The 23102-nt window shown below is 39.4% G+C and overlaps 1 protein-coding gene across 2 annotated transcripts in view; it reads right to left on the reverse strand.

The window, feature by feature from the left end:
- Nucleotides 1-23102, reverse strand: part of LOC137283765 (rab11 family-interacting protein 4-like) — a 189211-nt gene that overhangs the window by 133146 nt on the left and 32963 nt on the right. Inside the window, exons 5-6 of one of the 2 annotated variants that reach the window (XM_067815440.1) lie at nucleotides 15266-15343; nucleotides 1859-1927 (exon numbers count right to left, since the gene is read on the reverse strand). In XM_067815440.1, the coding sequence (XP_067671541.1) occupies nucleotides 1859-1927; nucleotides 15266-15343 (147 nt within the window). The remainder of the gene's footprint in view (nucleotides 1-1858; nucleotides 1928-15265; nucleotides 15344-23102) is intronic. The other variant, XM_067815441.1, reaches the window with a different exon arrangement.

The raw sequence follows: 23102 nt of genomic DNA on the forward strand, positions 1-23102 counted from the left end.
GGAAGAGCTGTAGTAGATGAATAAATGCTGACAGAAGAAAGTAGAATCCAAGGGCAGTTCAAACATGTGTTCACAGTGTCAGCACACAGGAAAAACATGAAGGCTTATCACAAAGCGCCATGGAAAAGGCAAATTCACTTGATAAGTATTACTTCCCCTTGATTTCTTTTTAAAAAAATTAATCTATTATAAATCTGTAACACATCACAAAGAGAAGAGGACACAGCCAACACAACCCAGACGGAATACTTACACCTAAAATTTAATGGGGTTCTATATATAGCAGGCTCCCCACTTTTTCAATAACACATAGAATTACTGACTACATACATTCCTATTACACTGATTCAATGTTGGATCTTTAAGATCTACCAAACATACACATTAACATCTTGGCTAGAAATAATAACAGGTATATACTATAAGGTACAAGCAAGCCACATGCAAATGTAAGCACATTATATATAGTCTGGTTCATAATTATTGAGAATTTTTCTTCTTACTTTGAGCTATCCTAACACCTCAACTGATTCACTGATACTTAAAACTAAGTAATGGTATAAGGGAGGTAACTCATCTTGGCCTACTGAGTATAGTACAATTAGAGTTACCTCCCCTGGATTTGTAGCAGACGTCATTTTCCTCAGCACTGTCAACAATGTCTGCTGAAGATAAAAGAAGGTTGATTTTTGAGTTGTGTAATCAAGGAATTGATGATGTAAATACATTGGCAGAGAGAACAGGAACTCCTCTTTCTACTGTGTATAGGATTAGGAAGAATTTTAAAGAGGGAAAGGATTTGGGGCACCAGAAAGGAGCAGGGAGACCCAGAAAATTGGACTTCTCAGATCGCGTCCGGCTGGGAATTTTAGCGTCTAAAAAGCAAAGGGCAAGCATCTCCAACATCAGGTATGAAATGATAGAACGGGGATCAACAGTTGTATTAAAATCTACAGTTAGAAGAAATTTGATTGATCTTGGATGGGAGAAAAAGACTGGAATTCCTTCTCCTCTCATGAAACAAGAACATAAAGACAGGCGTGTTGAGTGGTGTTTGGCACATGAAAACTTTGACTGGGAAAATGTGATTTTTACTGATGAAAGCTCAATATGGGTATATCCCAATAATGTGAAAATATGGACAAAGTCTGCGTCAGCACCGTTGTATCGACGACCTAAATACAGCCCAAAGTTTCATGTATGGGGAGGGATATCCTTATTAGGAACGACCCCGCTGTGTGTGTTTGAGGGAAATCTGACAAGTCAACGCTACACTAACATATTAGATAATTTTCTCCTTCCAAGTGCACATGTGTTTTATGTAAATGACTGGATTTTGCAGAAAGGTAATGATCCTAAACACACCGCAAAACATGCCAAGCAGTGGTTTCATGAGAAAAATGTGACTGCATTACCATTTCCTGCATATAGTCCTGACTTAAATCCCATTGAGAACATTTGGGGATGATGAAGGAATGTGTGAATCAAAAGGGGTTGACAAAAATTGAAGACATGAAGAGAGAAGTGGTCCGATACTGGGACAGCATAACTCACGAGACACTAACCTCTCTGATAGGAAGTATGCCTACCCGTCTTAGACTGTGCCGTGAAGCTCAAGGAGACTTGATAAAATATTAAATTGTTACCTACACAACATGAAAAGGTCAGTTCACTTTCACAATACATTCAATTTTATCTGATTTGTTCTCGTTTAATAATATGAAATGCTTTAGCTATTCTCAATAATTTTGAACCATACTGTATAAGCAGGTAATTAAGGTCTGGTGTTAGAAACATACATGCAAAATAGCACCACAGACACTGGAACAACAATAATATGTAATAAAAAGGTTTGTACCATGTTCGTTTGTGAGGCCTTGACAGTATTTCCCTTTTGTCCTGACTTTTCCTTAAAGTTACTGGAGTACTGAAAAAGAATTTTCTTTTAAGTTGAAGACATCAAGACATGAAACTTGTAGTCTTAGAATATCTGGAGCTGTTTACTTCGAGTGAAGACAACTGACCTTGCGTATTACATATTTGTTGAGGAAACCAGGACATCATCATTTTTCGTGTACTTCTCCAATATCAGTGATACTGCACATGTACTTGCAATAACATTCCAAGCCATACTAAACATTTCACATATGTTGGTAATGTTGTTAACGAGATATTAGTCATCACAACATTTTGTGGTATAATATTCCTAACAAAATTGCAGAAATTCAAAAACAATCTGTCATTTGATTCCTCTTGAATAATGGTATGCCCTCAGATAACATATACAATATGCTTAGTGTATAGTGTGACCAATTTAAAGATTGCTAACATTTTTTCACTCATTACTCACATATTAAATGTGAACACAGATTCTAACAAAGGTGAACAGTTAGTATTTAGTCACCATGGGCAACAATGCAGGCTTGAGTGCAGTGGGGCATACTACAGATCAAACAAGTTAGAAAGTCGTGGTCCATGCTGCCCCAATAATGGACCACCTCTTCTTTCATTTCAGCAATATTTGTCAGATTGTTCTTACTGACACTTTCCTTCATGAGTAACCAAACATTTTCTATTGTCCTTAGGTTGGGCTATAAGCTAGGCCAGTCTAATTAGGTCATATTTTGGGTCCAAAACCAGGCCTGTGAATGCTTTGAACAGTGTTTTGAGTCATTGCCCTGCTGGAAAATCCATAGAACACATGAGGAGATGGAAGTAAATGTCCCTCGAGAATATCTGTCACTGTTCATATTCCCTTCAAACACACAAACAGGTGATGCCCGATATGCGACCCCACAAGTTAAAATTCAGACTGCACTTTGGGCACTGAATTTCAGTATAATAGGAAACAGCCTGACACAACTTTCATCTGAGAAAATCACATTGTCCCAAGTAAAATTTCTTTGCTGTAAGCACCAGTTTCACCTTCACTTCTTTTGTTCAGGTTTCATGATCGGAGAGGAACTCCTTGGCTTTTCTGCCAACCCATAGAATGCAGTTCAGTCCTAATTGTCTCCTCACAGACAGCCACATTTCTTCTATCCATAATATCCAGCCTTAAGTTTTCTAAATTCCTCTGTTTTTAGAAAAAAGAATACCAAACTGCCTCCTGTCACCAACAGTCAATCTGCGCCTCCCTGGTGCTCAATGTCATATGCATTTGCAATATATTTCAAAACACAATAAACAGTGGACAAAGGGGTGCCTGTTCTACCTGAAATCACTTTAGCTGATCTGGTGTCCTTGTATTAATACTCTAAAACAAACTTCCTCCTCACTAAATCATCCATACTGAAGATTACTGAAAATGTCGTCTGCTAGCAAGTAATCTTGGGGGTATAACCCTTTGAAAAAGGAGTAACAGCGTTGTCCTCTTGAATGAAACCAAGCACTGTATAGCTGGTGAAGGTTCTTTATACTAGAAATACAATTAAACATATTCCCAAAATTCTCAATAATTTCTGGTCTTACTATGGTACTGGATGACTTCCCATCAAGATTTGGATTACTTGATCTAAATAAATATAGTGAGTGAGTTTAGTTTTACGCTGCACTCAGCAATATTCCAGTTATATGGCGGTGGTCTGTAAATAATCGAGTCTGGACCAGACAATCCAGTCATCACAACATGAGCATGGATCTGCGCAATTGGGAATCAATGACATGTGTCAACCAAGTAAGCGAGACTGACCATCCATTAGTCACCTCTTACGACAAGCATAGTCTCCGTTTAAGGCAAGCATTGGTTGCTGAAGGCCTATTCTATCCCGGGACCTTCACGGGTGTGATCTAAATTTAGACAAGGGCTAGTTTATAAGGACAATCCCACTTCAGTCTTACAAAAACATTGTGTCTAGATATCAAGCTGGCAATATTTGCAACGTAAAGAAAACTGACACTTGTGTGACCATTCAGTATTTAGTTGAACCCTTGGCATTATACATGAATAAGTAAAAGATTATGTCTTCTGAAAGGGGGATGGGTAGTGTCTCCAAAACAAGCTTTGAGTAAACATGAAAGGGGACAGTCACTTTTACAAATGATTGTTGTTTCAAATTTCTTATTTATGCTCATTAATATCTAAGTTTGATATTAGCTTCTACTGATCTGTCTTCTATCTCAAACAAACAAAATATTTCTTGCATATTTGTTTCCTAAAGTCTGTGACACATTTATTGCAGATTGTGCTGTGACACATTTATTGCAGATAGTGCAGGATAAAAAAACAATTTGCTTGAGGTTGAAAGATAATATGTAGAAAAAGAAAACATTAAAATAACTGCATTTGTACCATTTTCTTGGTGAGGCTACAGACATTTTGATCAAGCCTCATGCTCTCTCGATTTTCTCATGTTACTTAAAAAGTACTTATCATTAGGGACAGTTTGGCTGATGGTATTTAAAATTCTGCTCATTTAGTACAGGGTTGAAAAGAGTATGCAGCAGACAGAGTTTGGGTGGTGCCAGCACATTCAGGATGGCAAGGTTCATCATCAGCTCCCTCTACAGAACGTTAATGGGACTTCTCTCTGGAAACAGTATCACGCTGAACCCACCAAGAACCTTCTGGAGAATATGAAGAATCCCCTTCACTACAGCCGGCAGCATTATCCAGAGTGTCAAAATAGGTGTGCTCCCAATGGAGATCCTGGACACTCTCCTGCTCTGCATTTGCTGCCAGGAATCTGTCCTTGAACGTAGCTGTCCTTGGCTGTCCTAAGTATTCAAAGCATCATTTTCAAGATGCCTGAATTCATGATTGTACCATGGGTGCATCTCTGGGTCAAAGTCACAAGTATAGCAATGGTGGTAAGAGAAGTAATAAGCCATGCCATCACGTTGTTTAAAATATGCTGTTAGTGCTAAAGAATGATAGTCACTGACAAGGTGTTGAACAGTCTCAAGATATTCATTACCTAATCAGGATTTTATATTTACATTCTCTCCAGGAATAAAATTTTAACTATAAATTTTATATTTATATACTTATCCTATCTTACAGTATGCACTTGTGTCTCTACTTTGACCAAGGCATGGAACCATGCTGTAGGCTTAGTTGAATCAAATTTTTGGGCCTCTCTCTCTCCACCTGATTGCTGCTGGCTCCTATTGCTGGACCTGTCATTCCTCTCTGTAATGCGAACTAGGCATTCAGATGGTCACATAGCATCCCACTACTGTCATTGTCTTGGAGCCGTAAGTAATCTGTGATGTGGTGAAGGTTGGGAGGGAATCCATCGAGTGAAATAGGATAAGTATGTAAGTATAAAATTTACAAATTTTCAAAGTTATCCAGTCTATGTAAGCTTAGTCTCAGTATTATTCGTTACACTTCTCTACTGAGGCTAACAAACATCAGTGGGAAGTCGTTTCAGGTAACCTTTGAGACTGACAAATCAGAACCAGCTTGCCAAATTGCAAAAGTGGACATTCGCCCAGACCTCTTGAACTTATACCTTGAAAAGGTTTGTGCCCGCCGTTGTCTGATCGCTTAAATCCGTTCAGCCATGTCGCCTTTAACTGGACAGTCATAGGTTGCTCAAAGGTTATCTTAACAAACGTGAGATCACAGAAAGAGAAGGAGAAACCACAAACTCCCAATATGGTAACTCTGAACTTGTGATGGGTTTCTCTTGTGTGAAATCCCCTCTGGTTTGCTCAGGACAAAAACTCTTGGGAGTGGGCACTCCCAAATTAATGTGGTTGTTGCAAAAGGTTGTTGCTGCAAAAGTATGCAGTTTGACAAGTAAGCCCTACCTCACTGCGATTTATCAGGAAGCCACTATACCCACCAAAGGTGAGAAAGGAACTTTGGGGTGGAATGCTTTGAAAACAAAAAATCAGCACTTCCCTGATATAACAGTAGACATCGTGTGTCAACCACCTCTACCCAAGTCTCTAAAGTCATGGGTATGATAGTACTAACTGGAACTGGTTCAAGCTAGGTAAAGTGATCCTAAGCCTAATGAAAATCAATACCAACAAGAAAGAATTGATTGATGCAAGAAACACATCTTATCCAATGACAATAGCAGCACCAGTCTCTTGGGTAACCTACAACGGTCCTTGGAAGCAGCTAAATAGATTCTTAAAGTCCACAAAGGACATAGGGGGAGACCCTCGGTGTAGTCAGTGCCCAGAAAAGTACACAGTGGCATGCAAATAGTGTGTATGGCTGTCCTGGCAACTGGGTTTGGGTGACAAACCCACCTAAAACTGTCTGAAGTGCACACAGGCGAAATCCAGTGCATGAGGCCTGGAGATGCAGGCAGCAATTGCAAAAGCCAGGAGGAAGAAAATCTTAAACATGACATGCTCAAAAAATCCTCCGACGTGAGATGTCTAAGAGTGAGCGAGTGAGTTTAGTTTTATGCCGCTCTCAGCAATAGTCCAGTTATATGGCAATGGTCTGTAAATAATTGAGTCTGGACCAGACAATCCAGTGAACAACAACATGAGCATCGATCTGCGCAATTGGGAACCGATGACATGTCAACCAAGTCAGTGAGCCTGACCACCTGATCCCGTTAATCGCCTCTTATGACAAGCATAGTTGCCTTTTATGGCAAGCATGGGTAGCTGAAGGCCTATTCAACCCCGGGGCCTTCATGGTTGACAGGTCTAAGAACTTCAGAGAGGTCTCAGGCTGTAAAGCAACATGCCTGAAATATCCCTTTGCAGTCAACGATTTATATAAATGCACCAAGCTTGTAGATGAAGTGTGAGCAGTGACCAATGAAGCTGATCTGAGTGAGGGTCATTACAGTCAGGAAATAGTGCTGGGTGGAAGTAAAAAAAACTTATGGCTGTCCAGTAAGGCATGACCAAAAGCTGTATTACGCTTAACTGGAGGAGTGTGCACTGGGATGGCTAATGCATCCTGTTCCCATGCCAAAGGATCAGCAACACACACTTTGGAAGCTGAGTGTTGTTGCAAAGAGGTCCACTGTCGACATCAGGAGTCAAAGAGTCTGGAAGACTTGTGGATGTAGTTTCCACTCCGGTCAGCAATGGTCAAGCTGAGAGAGACGGATAAATCAGCAAAGACATTTTTCACACCTCAAATGTCATTGGTCTTGACAGTGATGTTCACTGAAATCCATCTAGTGGGAGAACTGCTGTGTCCAATGACGGATCTGCAGAGACCCCATGGAACCCATGCGATTGATGTACCACACAACAGCAGCATTGTCCAACTGAACCAGAAGACTGATAGACTGAAGAAGGTGTTGCCAGTAAGCTACCAAGATGACTGTCCTGAACTCCAAAACATTGATGTAACACACATGGTCTGCGGAAGACCACAGTTCTGCCACCTGATGATCGAGGAGGTGAACTTGTCCAACCACCATTGGAGGTGGTAATGGAGCCCTGGAGGAGAGAGGGTCAACGCATGAGGGTCACCGATCCTGGTGTGCAAGACAAAGAAAATATTTGAAAGGCCGTAGTTGAAACATTCCCCTGAGAGTCAATGCTTGAGCCTAGAAACCATTACCACTGAGAAAGGGATCTTTCCAAAGATAGGAAACATTAAATTAGTCGAACTACCACGACAGTACTGATGAAGTGCTGAATGATGAAAAATAGACATGAGTGTCAGACAAAGCAAAACACATCCACATCTGTGGGTGAAATTCACTGAAAAGAAAGAGAATGACAGTAGTGGGTCCTCATGCGACTATTACAGAGCTGACAGTTCCAGCTATAGCGGAACATTGTCAAGATCAATATAAGTGTGGTGATTAGCATGTTAGTATACAGTGGACTCTGCCAATATCGGCTTCTGTAAACATCGGCATTCTGTCTACAATGGCACAGAGTTTCAGTCCCGGCAGAAATGCACTTAATTATCATATAGAAACATCTGTAAAAATCGTCTTCTGTCTACTCCGGATATCAGCATTGTTTTTCAGTCCCAACGAACAAATTGTTATGAAAACAAATCTGTAAAAACTGGCACATGAAAGACGGCGCAACCTTTTGATGTAATTAGGTCCAAATGATGTAACAATACAATTCACGGTTACTACCCGAGATTATTCAGAAATGGGAAGTGTCAATTAGTGTCTTGTTAATTAGTGTGTGATACGTGTCCCTTACACAGAGTGATGAATAGTGGGCATTTTGACTGTAAACACTGTAACAATACATTTCCCAATATTATTCAGAAACGGGAAGTGTCAATCAGTATCTTGTTAACTAGTGAGTGATACGTGTCACATACACAGAGTAATTAGAGGGTATTTAAGGTAAAATCGTATAATGTTACTAGTATAACAGTCAGTATTGCCAAAACGTGCAAGATGTGAGTTGACACTTCAACAAAAAGTGCAACTGATAGGAGATTTTAAAAACGCCACGACCCACACAGAAAGCATTAGCATCGGCAGTCAGACAGTGTCTGATACTTTGAAGAGGAGATGTGAATACATTGAGAAGTTTGAAATTAACATGAATGATCAAGAGACAGTACGACTTCCATTGTGCGTCGGAGTCATGAGGCAAACTGCCTATACTGGCACTTTGTCAAAACCGGCATTTTTGTTTGGTCCCAAGTGATGCCGATATTGACAGAGTCCACTGTAGTTAGTATCAGTATTGTTTGTGTAACTTTAGCAATATTAGTGGCAGGCAGAAATGTATGTGCAGCCAGGTTAGGTAGTTAGATTAGTTAGTTGCATTGGTACCTTTAGAATTATTTTAGATCTGTATAATAATTGGGGTTTAATTACATCTTAAAGGTCACATAAAACCTAAAAATCAAACATAATTAAAACACAGTTATCACTTATTCATGATATATAAAACACATTGCTGATTTAGAAAATGCAAACAAAAGCGTATAATCGCAAATCGAAAGTGCAATATTTTGTACTTGGGTTTACCTCCCTCAAAAGGAAGCGGCAGCATTACCGAACCCAGTCAGAGCCAGTGGGAGTGCACTCAAGTGTAACAAACCTTTTTCACTGGCCTCTGAAATTTAGTATATCGTTTGAACTTCAATTTCACTGGCTTTTTTTCATCACATTTTGTTCAACATTATAGGTGGCATTGACATTTTTGATGATTTGTTTCTTTAAGTCCATACAAAAAGGTATCAGAATCTGCAAAGGTTGCATGTGACCATTAAGGGAAGGAATAAAGTTTAAAAATAACTTACTCTTCTGCTGTGGCTACTTTGGTTACTACTGGTATATGACACACATTTCCCAACCTTGGTCCAAGTAGAGAGAGAAGTGCATAACATGAGATTGAATAAGTTCACATTTTGGTGATCGAGAGTGGGATGTGACTGGTCCAAGCAAAGGACATGGTTGGAATGCTATTGGATTTGTTACACACACTATAGATTGACATGGTGCAGTGGTTTCCCAGAAAGCTGCTTTTAAGTGAGTGACACTGTGCAGACTTGGTGAATGACTTTACCTAGCTTACGCTCATCAATGTACTGTCAGTACTGGACAGTACTTGGATAAGCCTGAAGCAGTATATGTGACTATTCCAAAGAATTCTGTAATTGTTATTTTCTATGATGCGCTCTGGGCTGTACCACTGATGGGCCTGAGTTGAAACCACAAGCATAGCAAAGATGCTAACAGAATGTTGGTTAGTTGATATGTTGTTTAATGCCACATTCAGCAATTTTCCAGCTAAATGTCAGTGGTCTGTAAATAATCGAGTCTTGACCAGACAATCCACTGACCAACAGCATAAGCATTAATCTGTGCAAATGGAAACTGACGACATGAGTCGTCAAAGTCAGTGTGTCTGACCACCTGATACCGTCAGTCACCTCTTATCTTGGGTCAGTAATAAAGGACCAAGCAACACTATGATATTGCTAAAGGTACTTGCTTCTTGTCTACAGGTTTATTGAATACAATTTTCAAACATCTATTGAGTTGTGTTTCCCCTTGTTGAATTGTCAGCTTGTTTCATCACAGTCAAGGACAACACTACAACAGTTACAGTAAAATACTTTTATAACGAACTACAAGGGACCACTGAAATTAGTTCATTATATCCATAGTTCGCTATTCACGAAAATCCCATTGAAAGAACAATAAAACACACTATTCAGTACAACATATTCCTACTCAGTTTATTCACGCATTCATTCATCCATATTACGTTCTTTTCACTACAAAGTCAATGATCTTACTCTGTGCACGCTTGACCAACTGCATACGTCCCACAGTCTTGTTTCATCAATGTTCGTGTCTTCATCATCGCATTCCGAATCAACTCGGGATATTCCGTCAAGCTGATCGGAAACGGCCTTTACGATGTCGTCAGTTTTGACATGGGCCTGCTGAGGATTTCGAAGTGAGCATCGCTAACTGGCAGTGACACTGATTGAGTTTGCTCAGTTTGCTATTCACACCGTTAATTAGTGTTACCTGGGACTCGCGGGGATTCGAAATCAGTTTGCTATAGCCATTAGTATGTTATAGAGCATTCATTCTTCACGACTTTTTTTATATGATAATATACAGTGGTGAATCCGGGACTTTTAAAACAGTTTGCTATATCCATCAGTTCCTTATATCCGTGTTCGTTATAAAAGTATTCCACTGTATGTTTGCCATGCTGTATTCCACTGCACGTACATGTACAGGCCAGGACAGTGTATATTTGGACATCATAAAAAGTGTTTTTGCTATGTAGATAAGGAGTCAGGATGCAGAATCAGATTCAAAGTACAATTTATAACATACTTCCTCTCATTGTTGATAATATTTCAAAATTCTTACACATTCATCCCTTTAACACTTGATTACAGAATCCCACATATGCTTATTAAACCCAGAGTACCCTTGGCAAGGTGTGGAAGGCAACTATGAGGGGATGTCAATAAGTTTTGAGCCTTGAGCATTTTTCATACCCAGGTGTCACAGCCTATGGTACGACATTGAAAATTTGGGGTGTAGCTGATGTGATATATAAGTTTTGGTATCCTACTCTCAGAAGTTATTGAATAAAATTGAGTATAGAGCAGTAATTAAGTGTTTAGTTCTTGAAGGAAACTCGGCGAAGAACATTGAAGAAAGGCTTTCAGTAGTTTATGGGAAGTCTTCCCCTTCATCTGCTACCATCAAACGATGGGTCAATGAATTTAAGCATGGTAGAGAGAGTCTTGAAGATGACCCCCGTCCAGGTCACCCAACAACAAGCACTAGTCAGGAAAACATTGACAGAGTGCATATAGACTTGTGCCGGAAAATCGTCCAATCACACTCGAGTTAGAGGAGACCACAGGCATTTCACACGGATCCATCGAGACAATTCTTCATGAACTTCTCGTCATGTGTAAGGTGTGCGTAAGATGGGTGCCAAGAATGCTTATAGATGAAATGAAGCAAACAAGGGTCACCATAAGCAACTCCATGCTAACCAGATACAACAAGAATCCAGAAGATTTTCACTTTAGGCTAGTAACCTGTGATAAAACCTGGATCCACCACTATGATCCTGAGAGCACATAAGAATCCATCGAATGGAAACATGTCACTTCTCCCTGGACCAAAAAGTTCAAAGCCTCCAGATCAGTGCAGAAGGTAATGGCGACAGTCTTCTGGGATAGCAAAAGCTTCATCCACACAGATTACTTACCAAAAGAACAATGAATGGGGACTATTACGCTAACTTGTTGAGGCAAGTGCGACAGTCAATCAAGGAGAAGCGCCGGGGCAAGATCAGATGTGGTATTCTTCTACATCAAGACAATGCTCCAGTACACATCTCTCACGTTTCAGCCGCTGCTGTCCAGGAATGCGGGTACGAAATCCCCCCTACTCTCCAGACTGGCACCAAGTGATTACAATCTGTTCCCAGATCTCAAGAAACACTTGCGTGGTCGTAGATTTCAGGATGATAATGGACTTATTGCTGCTACTGAGGCTTGGTTTGAGGACCAAAATGGCACCTACTACAGAGACGGCATCAGCGACTGGCAGAAAGATGGAACAAGTGTCTTGACTCTCTTGACTCTTGACTATGTTGTAAAATACATGTGGTTCATACCAATATTTTGTGTTTTTCTATGCAAGGCTCAAAACTTATTGACATCCCCTCGTATGTATAACTTACAAATCAAGATGTTTACAGAGAAGACAAATAGACCTACGTTGAGACAGAATGTCTCTTGCTGTTGAAGTTATTGATGACGTAAGTCTTGGGTACTGATGCTGCGATGATTACACAGTGAGTTATGACGTCACAGATCTTGACAGATGTCATAATAGATGTCTCTGTGAGACTCTGCAGAGCCTGCCCTGTTTGAAAAGCCTGTGCTGTTTGTGGCAATATCTCTGATAGCTGGTGTGGTTTGTGCTGCTGTTGAGCATCATATGGTTAGCCCGAAAAGCATTGTTGATGTGGACTAAAAGGCAGAGCTGGTCTGGTTGCTGGTGAGGTCCATGCACATAGGCTGGTCAAAAAAACTAGAGGTGTTCACTTGAGACTGAGGGCTGGTGTAGTCCATGCAGTCAATCTGACACATGTAGCTGAGAAGGTCTGTGAGACTGGTGAAATCCGCACCTTAACTTCAGTCAAAATCAGGTTGCAAGGGGATCAAGTCATAGGACATGTTGATTGCTCATCATGTGTGTCTTGTGCTGTTGTATCCAACTCCAAGCATAAAGTTATCATTACCTCAAGGTGAGATGTTGAATATCTTCCACATTGACGGTCATATTATTGTTCCAAGTAAGAAACCTTGGTTTTGTTTTTGACTCTCGCCTATCTCTTGATACTCATAGTAAGTCAGTATGCAGCAAGTCATTCTACCACTTATGTAACATCTCCCAAATGCAAGGCTACCTTGATGAGAAGACAACTTGTTCATTGATCCATGCGTATATTTCATTTCTATTTTACTGCAAGGACTACTGCAACTGTCTAGTCTATGGCCAGTCTCAGTCCTCAATAGGAAATCTCCAACAGATACAGAATTTTGCTGCTAGACTTGTCTCCAGATCACAGAAATACTATCACATAATTCCTGTTCTGCACGGACTACACTGGTTTCCCATATAAGACAGAATCCAATACAAACTCATCATCCTTCTTCTCGAGTGCCTCAATAACCTAGCTCCAAAGTATTTAACTGTCTTGTTCACCAGATACCAGTCCAACCGATGTCTCCAATCTGAAAATCTTGGTCTTCATGTAAGGTTTCATTTCACTCAGACTCAACGAATATTGAATCACTCCAAGTTCTAGCATGTTGTTTAAAGTGCCCATTAAAACAGTATGCATTTACCTTAGAGAATAAATAACCTTATCAAGTCTAAGTTTATATATGACTAGTGTATTCCCTTACTTTTTGTTTGTAGTATATTACAAAGGTACGGACACTAACAATATCGAGAAACAGTCATCTTTCTTCAAAGAATTCATTCCCTACATCATGATGTTAACATATGTTGAACTGTCGATTAGGCTGAAAGAATATTAACCTCCAGTCACTCATTCTTACTCAGTAGTGTCATACCTACACTTCTGTATTAATGGGGTAAAATACAATTTTATCCAGTTGTTCAACAGTCTTAGGTGTACAAAACTCTAAACGACCAACAAAGAACTCATTTCTTGTATGAAACTCCTGAAAATTTCAGCCACAGGACTGGTTAGATGTAAGACTTGCAAACCTGAACAAAACTAACCTGAGTGCAAATAATTGTTTGACATAGTTTATCATACAACTGGAATTCATCATTTTTCTTACGAGTAAATTAATAATGATTTATTATCCTGAAATATGATGAATATCTTCATGTACATGTCTAATCTTTCACCTGACTGTCGGGCAGGTGAATTTGAGAATCTCTCAGTTTGTACTGAAATAACCTGTCTCAGACAGGCAGGCATTTCCAACAATAATACTTACCAATACATGGTAAGCATCTTAGGAATGTCAATAAGAACAATTATACAATAACACTAACGATTTGGAATAATGTTAAGGGTACAGACAATTCATATTCTGGTACAGTATGTCCATAGAATCTGAGGTCCTCCACAATACCGTATTACCAAACTGGGGTTATGGTGAATTGGTTATACAGTCAAAGCATGCTATTATATGAACTGTGGATACAGTTGAAAAGCTTCAAGCATTAAACATCATCCCAAAATTCCCTTGGTTGTCGAAGAGTACGGCAATGTCTCACTAGTTGCAATCTTAATTTCAAAGTAAGCACTGTACCTTGACATGTGGATGTCAGATGATCAACCACATGCTACTGGACAAAAAATGATGAAACTACACAAATCGCTCAGACCACATTTTTTTCATTAATTGGTTTATGGATTTTCTCCCAAAAAAAAACCTTGGTTCGGTGGTCAAAATAAAAATACAGTTGAAAACATTCGAGTTGGTAGGATTGAAAAAAATCTAAATTTTGATATTGTAAGATAAGAGCAATTATTGTAAGTCATAAGAGTGAAGGACTCAGTTTCTTAAAACTCTGTAATGTTATCAAAAAGATGTTGACATCACCTGAACAATGTTGTTACCTCACTATTACAATCAACCTGCAAAAAGCTGTTGACATCACCCGTACAATGTGGTTACCTCACTATTACAATCAACCTGCAAAAAGCTGTTGAAATCACCCGTACAATGTGGTTACCTCACTATTACAATCAACCTGACATCATTATTAGCCACTGACCATCTGCAACTGCGCTGCATTTCATGTTGAAGATGACAGAGTCATTCTCAACCAAATGGGTGACAGCATCCCCAACCGAGTGATTACCTGTGATGGACAAAGATAACTTTTCCGGCGTTGATTTCATATTGAAAAACAGATGGGTGGAAAAAAGAACAGTTGATTTCCCGCCACCATTAGCTCCATGAAATTCATGGATGCAGGGTTTTTATTACCTCCCTTCCATATTGGTTCTAGTTTCAGGTTATTGATTCATGATCATGCCCGCAATATTTTTACAAGAGATATATTAATTTCTGAATCAGTGCAGATAGACAATTGATTTTAACATCAGGAATGTCAGTTGATTTTTTTCAAAGAAGGTTTTGTTTTGTCTTGTCAATGTCTAGTGTGGGTCAGCACCATCCTCCTGATCCACTACAAGGGCTATTCTTTACACAAACTAATAGCACTGCTTATGTGTAAACCTAGATAAAAGCCAACTTTGGCTAGCAGATCTAACAAGGCTTTTTAAAACCACTGTTGTCTTTCAGTAAAGAGCCTTCCAGTTATTATTAAGAGTCCTTATTTAGATTTAAAGTACTCACAGTAGTCCCTGATCTGATACATCTGCTTCCGATTCCCCATAATCCTCATAGTTTTCTTCATCAGTCACTTCATGGCGGCTGTCAACAAAATTACAAACACACTCAAGCAATTCATTTTGGTGCCAGATATCATTCCTTAATTAACTTTTGACTATATAAATATTCTACTTTAAAGGTTACATGCAACCCAAAACACACAAACATGATTAAAACACAATCATCTCTTATTCATGACATATGATATACATAGCTGACTGCTAAAAAACACATAAATGAAATTTCAAGTGTACAATTTCGAATCAGAAGTGCAAAATTTTGTTCTTGGGTTTATTTTCCTCCAAACGAAGCAGCTGACCTATTCAGAGCAAGTGTGTGTAGACTCAAATGTAATGGCATCTTTCATTGGCTGGTTCTGAGAGTTCAATGTATGTACATAGAGATGAAATGTTTGATTGGCATTTTAGAAAGTATGGTGAGTAATGAGAAAGTAAGATTCTTCATGGATAACTTTGTCGGTGACTTGGCTAGGCCCTGGTTTGGGCTTCTTAGTGGGGCCAATCTTCAAAAACATCTGGAAACATCCAGCTACAGAGCAAGCCACATACATGGGATTTATGCCTGTCCCGCCGTTCCTTAATTGGTCACACACCATTGCCGAGGAGGAACTTATCACTGTACCGCCAGCAAAATCGGGACGATGTCCCCAACAGAATCCATCCCGGTGAAGCCGGCTACATCCAGCCTGGATCCGCGTTCCTGGATGACATCTTAAAGGATTACCAGGAGATTAAAACCTGAAGCAACCCACGAGGACATTCTTAAAACTTCAATGCTACTAACTCTCACGGAATTAGCAGTACAAAGTGGGGCAACCAGCCAGTTGCCTCGGCACATTAGTGCTATATATCCAATTGTACAAAACCTTTTGTATACTCCAATCAAGCCGATTATTAAATTGTATAGAGAACAACTCACTCAATAGTAGTGTTGTCTTTCCTCCCCAGTTATCAAGCCAAAAACTCGGGACCCCGACTCTCTAACCCAGAGAGTAGCTTTTCTAAACAACAAACACACGCATTGTTTTACCCATTTATTTGTTAATTAATCCCAACTACAAATAGCTTATTTTAAAACAAAAGTCAGATTATCCTTCTGACCATACAGTCACGAAACTCATTCTGTTCTCACAACATTCCAAATTGGGATCACATGCCCAAACAAAGGGTAGATTTAAAAAGCCTAATCATCAAACTAAATATATGATTACACGATGCCATTTAGAAAGTGGTCAAATGCAACATATGTCATATTTGGGATTTCACTTTCTTAGTAAAGTACAAATTCTAGTACTTGTTTCGGTTGAGTCCCACCCAGGATTCGAACCCGCACCCTCAGAGTCAGGCACCTAATCGCCAGCACACAAAGTCAGCCGCCTAGCCCGCTCAGCCACCGCGACTTCCACTTGTGGGAGCTGTGCCAATTCACACTTATCAGAGGGGTACACAAAGCACGCAGTCTAGACTACCAGTTGTCCGACTTTCATTTTTGTGGAAGTCGCGGTGGCTGAGCGGGCTAGACAGCTGACTTTGTGTGCTGGCGATTTGGTGCCTGACTCTGAGGGTGCGGGTTCGAATCCCGGGTGGACTCAACCGAAAAAAGTACTAGAATTTGTACTTTACTAAGAAAGTGAAATCCCAAATATGACATGTTGCAAACTAAATATAGCCAACCCATGCCGCAGTGCTCCAACGGGCAATCCCCCACTGACAAGCTGTGCCGCCATAACGTCACGGCATGAGAACACCTCTGTGATGTCATAGATGACACCGCCACCGAGACTCTATAAAAAGGCACACACGCCTCCAGTATCTTCGTCTGATGAGTACACTTCATACAAAATGCGTAACCAAGATACATCTCAGCCGATCAGGCCCAGTGTAGTCACACTTTTACTTCAACTTCTCCCTCTCTACTGCACGGACAGGATGTCCAAAGAGGTTACACCGATCATATCAGAGAGCTCTTTCTCTAGTATCACCACTGAGGTACAGGTCCATGGACCCGACCCACCGGACGTGAGGAAAAGAAGAAGACTCACATTCAAGTCCAAACCCAAGTCCAATGTAACCACCAAGTCAAAAGCGGTTAAAGTAGCAGACTCCCTGATGCCTACATATAGGGACGTCCGGAATGCTAACTAAAAGAGGGCCCGCCTCCGAAAGCATACATAGTTTTTGGAAACATGCCTTCAAGGAGACATAATTCCCTCACAATTTGTGGCCAGCCCACCACCGATACAAGCCACATACCCCATTGAGCTTGCCCAAACCAGAGCCCAAACGTCAAAACCATACACTATCAGCTTATTGTGCATGCAAATCCAGCTCCAAAATGCCCAGCTGGATAGTATTTCAATAGCGCACATCGCACTACAATTCACTGCTGAATTCTTAAGAAACAAAGTTGCATTTCTTGACACCTGGGTCTCATACAATAAAGATCTCCACAAACAGGAGTTCACACTTTATTGCAAACCCACCAACACGCACTCATACCTGTTGTATACATCTTGTCACCCTAAACATATCAAAATGAATGTTCCTTTCAGTCAGATTCCACGATTGAAACACATCTGTTCAACTCCTGAGGAATATGAAAAACACAGCCTCATCATACCTACAGCAAGGGTATACAAAGAAATATATACAACAAAACAAAACCAGGTCCGACTTAAAGGACAGGAAATCTCTCTTATCCTCTCCTACCAAAGAACCAAATAAACAATAGAATGGTTCTAGTTAGTAACTATAATCCCATGAACATGGAACTCAACATCAAAAATAAGACTTTAAAGGATCACTTAGTCAAAGCCACTTTGACCTATCCCAGACAACTACCACAAATTAGTGGACAGACAGTGAAATTCGTCGACGATTAGTGCAACAAAGCAAATTGCAAAATCTGCAAAATATTAAGCAACAGTGACACTTTCACCAGTTCAGTCACCAAAAAGGCCTTCAAAACACAACGCTACATTTGCCAGTCCCGTAATGTAGTATACCTCCTCATTTGCAAACGCTGCAAGAAACAATATGTAGGTGAGACAAAAAGATGTTTCAGAATCTGATTAACAGAAAACTACACTGATATCATCCACAAGCGCAACAAACCCGTCGCACTTCATTTCAACTCGGAACATCATGGCAAAAACGATTTACAATTCCAAATCATCACCCAACTCAAAGACAATCCGGAATCTGAGACAACCATGAAGAAAAGAAGATCTCTCGAACTGAAGAGGATTTTTTAGCTCCATACGTTCCAGCCGCAAGGACTCAATGACAGGATTGTAGGCTGAAATATCCCTTTCGCCTTATTTACTAGTTAAAAGTAGTTTGGATTTTCCAACTTGATAAAAACAAACCATGATCTCAATAATTCTAACGGATGTTTAGGCCGTGTCTTCACAATTTTCAAAAATGGCGGCGCCCTGTCTGAAGATAAATGCTATTTAAGTTTTCACTGACTTACAAAATCAAAAATACTTTCACTGGTAGTAAAATGTGTATTTTATTGATGGACATTAGGACTTTACATGACATTGCTTATAATGTAACAATTTCACTCAATTGAAATGGTCAAAGATGGCACATCTCTTAATTTTCCAATATAACTGCTGCTGTGGCAATCCTTAACATCAGGACAAAATTCTACAAGCATTGTCACTAATGTGACCAAATCCCCCACAGCATGTTATCAAATCCAATTAAAAAAGAAATGAAAGTGAAGGTCGTAGTTTAAGATGAAGTAAAATGTCAACAAAAACATTACTTGCAAACTCCCTTGATATCTTGCACTGTAGTTGTTCAAACACAAAAATTTTTGATGGGTGAGTGGATGAGTTTAGTTTTACGCCGCACTCAGCAATATTCCAGCCATATGGCGGCAGTCTGTAAATAATCGAGTCTGGACCAGACAATTCAGTGATCAACAACATGAGCATCAATCTGCACAATGGGAACCAATGACTTGTGTCAACCAAGTCAGCGCGCTTGACCATCCGATCCTGTTAGTCGCCTCTTATGACAAGCATAGTCTCCTGTTATGGCAAGCATGGGTTGCTGAAGGCCTATCCTACCCCGGGACCTTCACGAGTCCAAAAATATTTGAAGAGTTAGACCTTGACCAGTGTATGAAACTCCAAAAAAAACACAGTCTCCATGACCTTGATAAATTAACTGAAGGAACCAAAATCAACTGGGCCCTGCACCTTTCCTAAATAAAGCTTGGTGTTGAATATGAAGAAAATCCAGTGAATGGTTCTTGAGATTTCTCACTGACAAGGTAAAGCGCTAAAGTACTCTTGTGACCTTGAGATAAAGACCTGACTGAGACCCTTCTTTTACTGTGGCAAAAATAGATACCAAATATGAAAAGAATCTTGTCAACGGTTCTTAAAGATCACATATACTCTAGTAGGGTACAAATATAAAATCACTCGCTGACATCGCTGTAAATGAAACTTCGTCATTAAAACTACTCATTTCAATTTAATTAACTTAAATCGACCTTTTTGTCAACTGCAAAATTCTCAGCCGCAAACGAAACTTCAACCAATCAGAGCAGCGCATCTCCGCGATGTAATTATAGGTATAGAAATGAGGGTCTGTGCAGTATTCATCTACATTTCAGTGGTTAAACTATTTCATTTACAGGTTTGTACAAACCTGAAATCGCGAAAGCTGTTGTGAAAAATGAAAGCTATAATATGTTCTCACAATCTACTATCTTTTACTATCTCCTGCTTTGCCTAGTTTTCGAGTTACAACCCTTGTTTTCATAGACGATTCTGTCAAAATCACTTGGTGTCTCTAGGTTGTAATCCATGTTAGGGGGTATAAACCTACACGTTATTTGTCATCATTCACTTGATGCTCAGTTAATGGATTTATAACAGGTATTATCAGTGGTAATGCCACTTAGATTAACCGACAAAGGCTCCAATTTGGCATTTCTTGTGTCTGGATCAAGCAAAGGATTAACCGATAACACGCTGATTGATTAATTGGTTTTATGCAGATTTAAATGGGGCATTTGTCAAAAGGTAGTGTTTATGTCTGTACATTTACTAATCTATACTGAATACACTCTGTCATGTCTGTGTCTATGTAAAAACAACACCCCTCTTCAAAGGATTAACCGTCAATACATTGATTGATTGCTCATTATTGGCTAACTAAATAACTTTTTAAAAAGAATGACGCACATTATGCAATTAGTTGCCAGGTGTGCTATCTTGGGTAACCAATGAAACTATACAGCATTGTGAAAAACCTGAAACGATACATCACGTTTTTGTATATTAGCCTGTTAAAAGACACATCACTTTTTATTAAGTTGTCATAGCTTTCAACAGAATCATTGTTTTCATCGTGAAGTGTAATGATGCAGACGACATGCGTGCGAATTATGATTGATACAGGCAAACTATAAAATGTCTAGATATTACATTCCTGTATTTTCACTTCGACACCAACCTCGCTCAGGTTATGTTACAGGTTGTGTCATGCAAACTCCTTTTGGTAATGATTCAAATACACATTTATGTAGTTTTGATTTTCTAACTTTTCTAACGTTTTGATGAAAACAAACCATAATTTAATTAATGCCAATGGATTTGACTTCACAATTTTCAAAAATGGCTGCGCCTTCTCTTAGGATGAATGCTATTTAAGTTTGTTTTCACCAACTTACAAAATCAAAATTACTTTTCAGTGGTAGTAAAATATGTATTTTATTGATGGACATTAGGATTATACATGACATTTCTTGTAACATAACAATTTCACTCTTGGAAGAGGTCAATATAATATTACTTATGATAATATTGTCACTTCAACCACAACGTCGTTTCCAAGGAAGAAAGCGTTATATCAATGCAAAATCCTTCTGGTCAGCAATGCGTAGTAAGCAGTCTTGATTTTATAAACTTGATGAAACTTGAACTCCATTTCCTATCCTGGAAGCATGGTAGGGGGCAAACCATCCGATTTAGTATATACCACAGGCTTCCACAATGCTCACTTTGCACACAGTAACAACCAATTTAAGCACAAACTACAGGGTCCAGTGGAAATCTGTACATAGTGACACCATCACCCGACCCGTAGGAACAATTGACGGCAACACAACAATTCGGCATGTCTTTGGTGACGTCGAGAAATCAGCAAAATGACGATCTTCCTACACATTTTCTATACATTTAACTGAAAATCATTCCTTCTATGACATCACTGTAGGGCTCTGGTTACAGAATTACGTAATCTGTCTGTGGTTTCGTTTGCGGGCGAGAGAGAAGCAGATGTTTTTTTAGCAACTTTTTATCCCTCGGTATTAATTAACCACAAGGGTTATTTTTTTAAAAAATGGTGTTCCGTTCATGACAAATCAGGAGTCTTCATATGCAGTGATAAAAAGAGTACCCAAAAATTGAGTTTATTTGTTCTTTAAGATATTCAAATACATACATACAGACAGACAGAGCCTAATACTATATCCCCATGTTTCGCGCTAACACGCTGCAGTTGATAACAAGCAGATTTTAAAAAGCACTACAGTAGGGATTACAACTAGCAGGGATCATAAATTGCAACCTGTCAGCCTTAAGGGCCTTGTAATTTCTGAAAAGATGTTGAAAACGCTGTTGTCAAAAGATCCTTAAAAACATGATACATGTCATACCATATACTACACATTTGCTGCTCAGGCCATTTCTGAGTAATTATTTAAACCAGTAGGAGCAAAACAACTTCTGTTCTGTTTTCTATGAAAGAGGGCAGATTCTGGCCTAGCTAGGCCATTTCTTTCCCACCGTTGTTCTTACGTCAAGAGGGAGAAATCAGGCCTCATTAGGCCATTTGTCCTTATATCAAAAGGAGGAGATTCAGGCCTAGCTAGGCCACCTGAGACTTCACCACCCTTGTTCTTAAATCAAAAGGAGGAGACCAAGTTACTACAAACATCAAACTGACAGTAGTTTTGACTTAATTTTGTTACACTTTTTTGCCAAATAGTCCATTCTTGCCTCTAACCTGTGTGTTGTGATTTGAATACATACATGTTTGAACAGCATATTTCTCTATACCCATGCTGCTACTGCTGCCATTTCTACGAAGACACAATGCATTAGTTCTTTATCTCTTTATCTGTTCAATTTATGTCACCACTAGATGTAAACATTCAATCACGCATTTCATGGGTAAATAAGATGTGACATACACAGGCTGCTTGCTCTCTTACCATGCTGTTTATTATCTAATTTTGTTCTATTTATGGAAAAAAATTTAAAGGTCACATGCAATGTAAAACACAACTTTGCAGATTCTGATATCATTCGGTAAGCACTTACTGAGACAAACCATCAAAAATGCCAATTCAACCTATAAAAGTTTTTTAAAAAAAACAATGAAAAGAAAAGCCTGTGAAATCAGAGTGAGTGAGTTTAGTTTTACGCCACACTCAGCAATATTCCAGCTATATGGGGGCGGTCTGTAAATAATCGAGTCTGGACCAGATAATCCAGAGACCAACAACATGAACATCGATCTGCGCAATCAGGAACCGATGACATGTGTCAACCAAGTCGGTGAGCCTGACCACCCAAACCCGTTAGTCGCCTCTTACGACAAGCATAGTCGCCTTTTATGGTAAGCATATGTTGCTGAAGGCCTATTCTACCCCGGGACCTTCAGGGGTCAAATGATAACAGCAATCACATAATATATGATAAAGTAAAGAAAAACATTTGTAATATTATTTGTTATAGTATATCATTTTT

The sequence above is a fragment of the Haliotis asinina genome, chromosome 5, assembly GCF_037392515.1.
Source record: "Haliotis asinina isolate JCU_RB_2024 chromosome 5, JCU_Hal_asi_v2, whole genome shotgun sequence".
Classification (NCBI taxonomy): Eukaryota; Metazoa; Mollusca; class Gastropoda; order Lepetellida; family Haliotidae; genus Haliotis; species Haliotis asinina.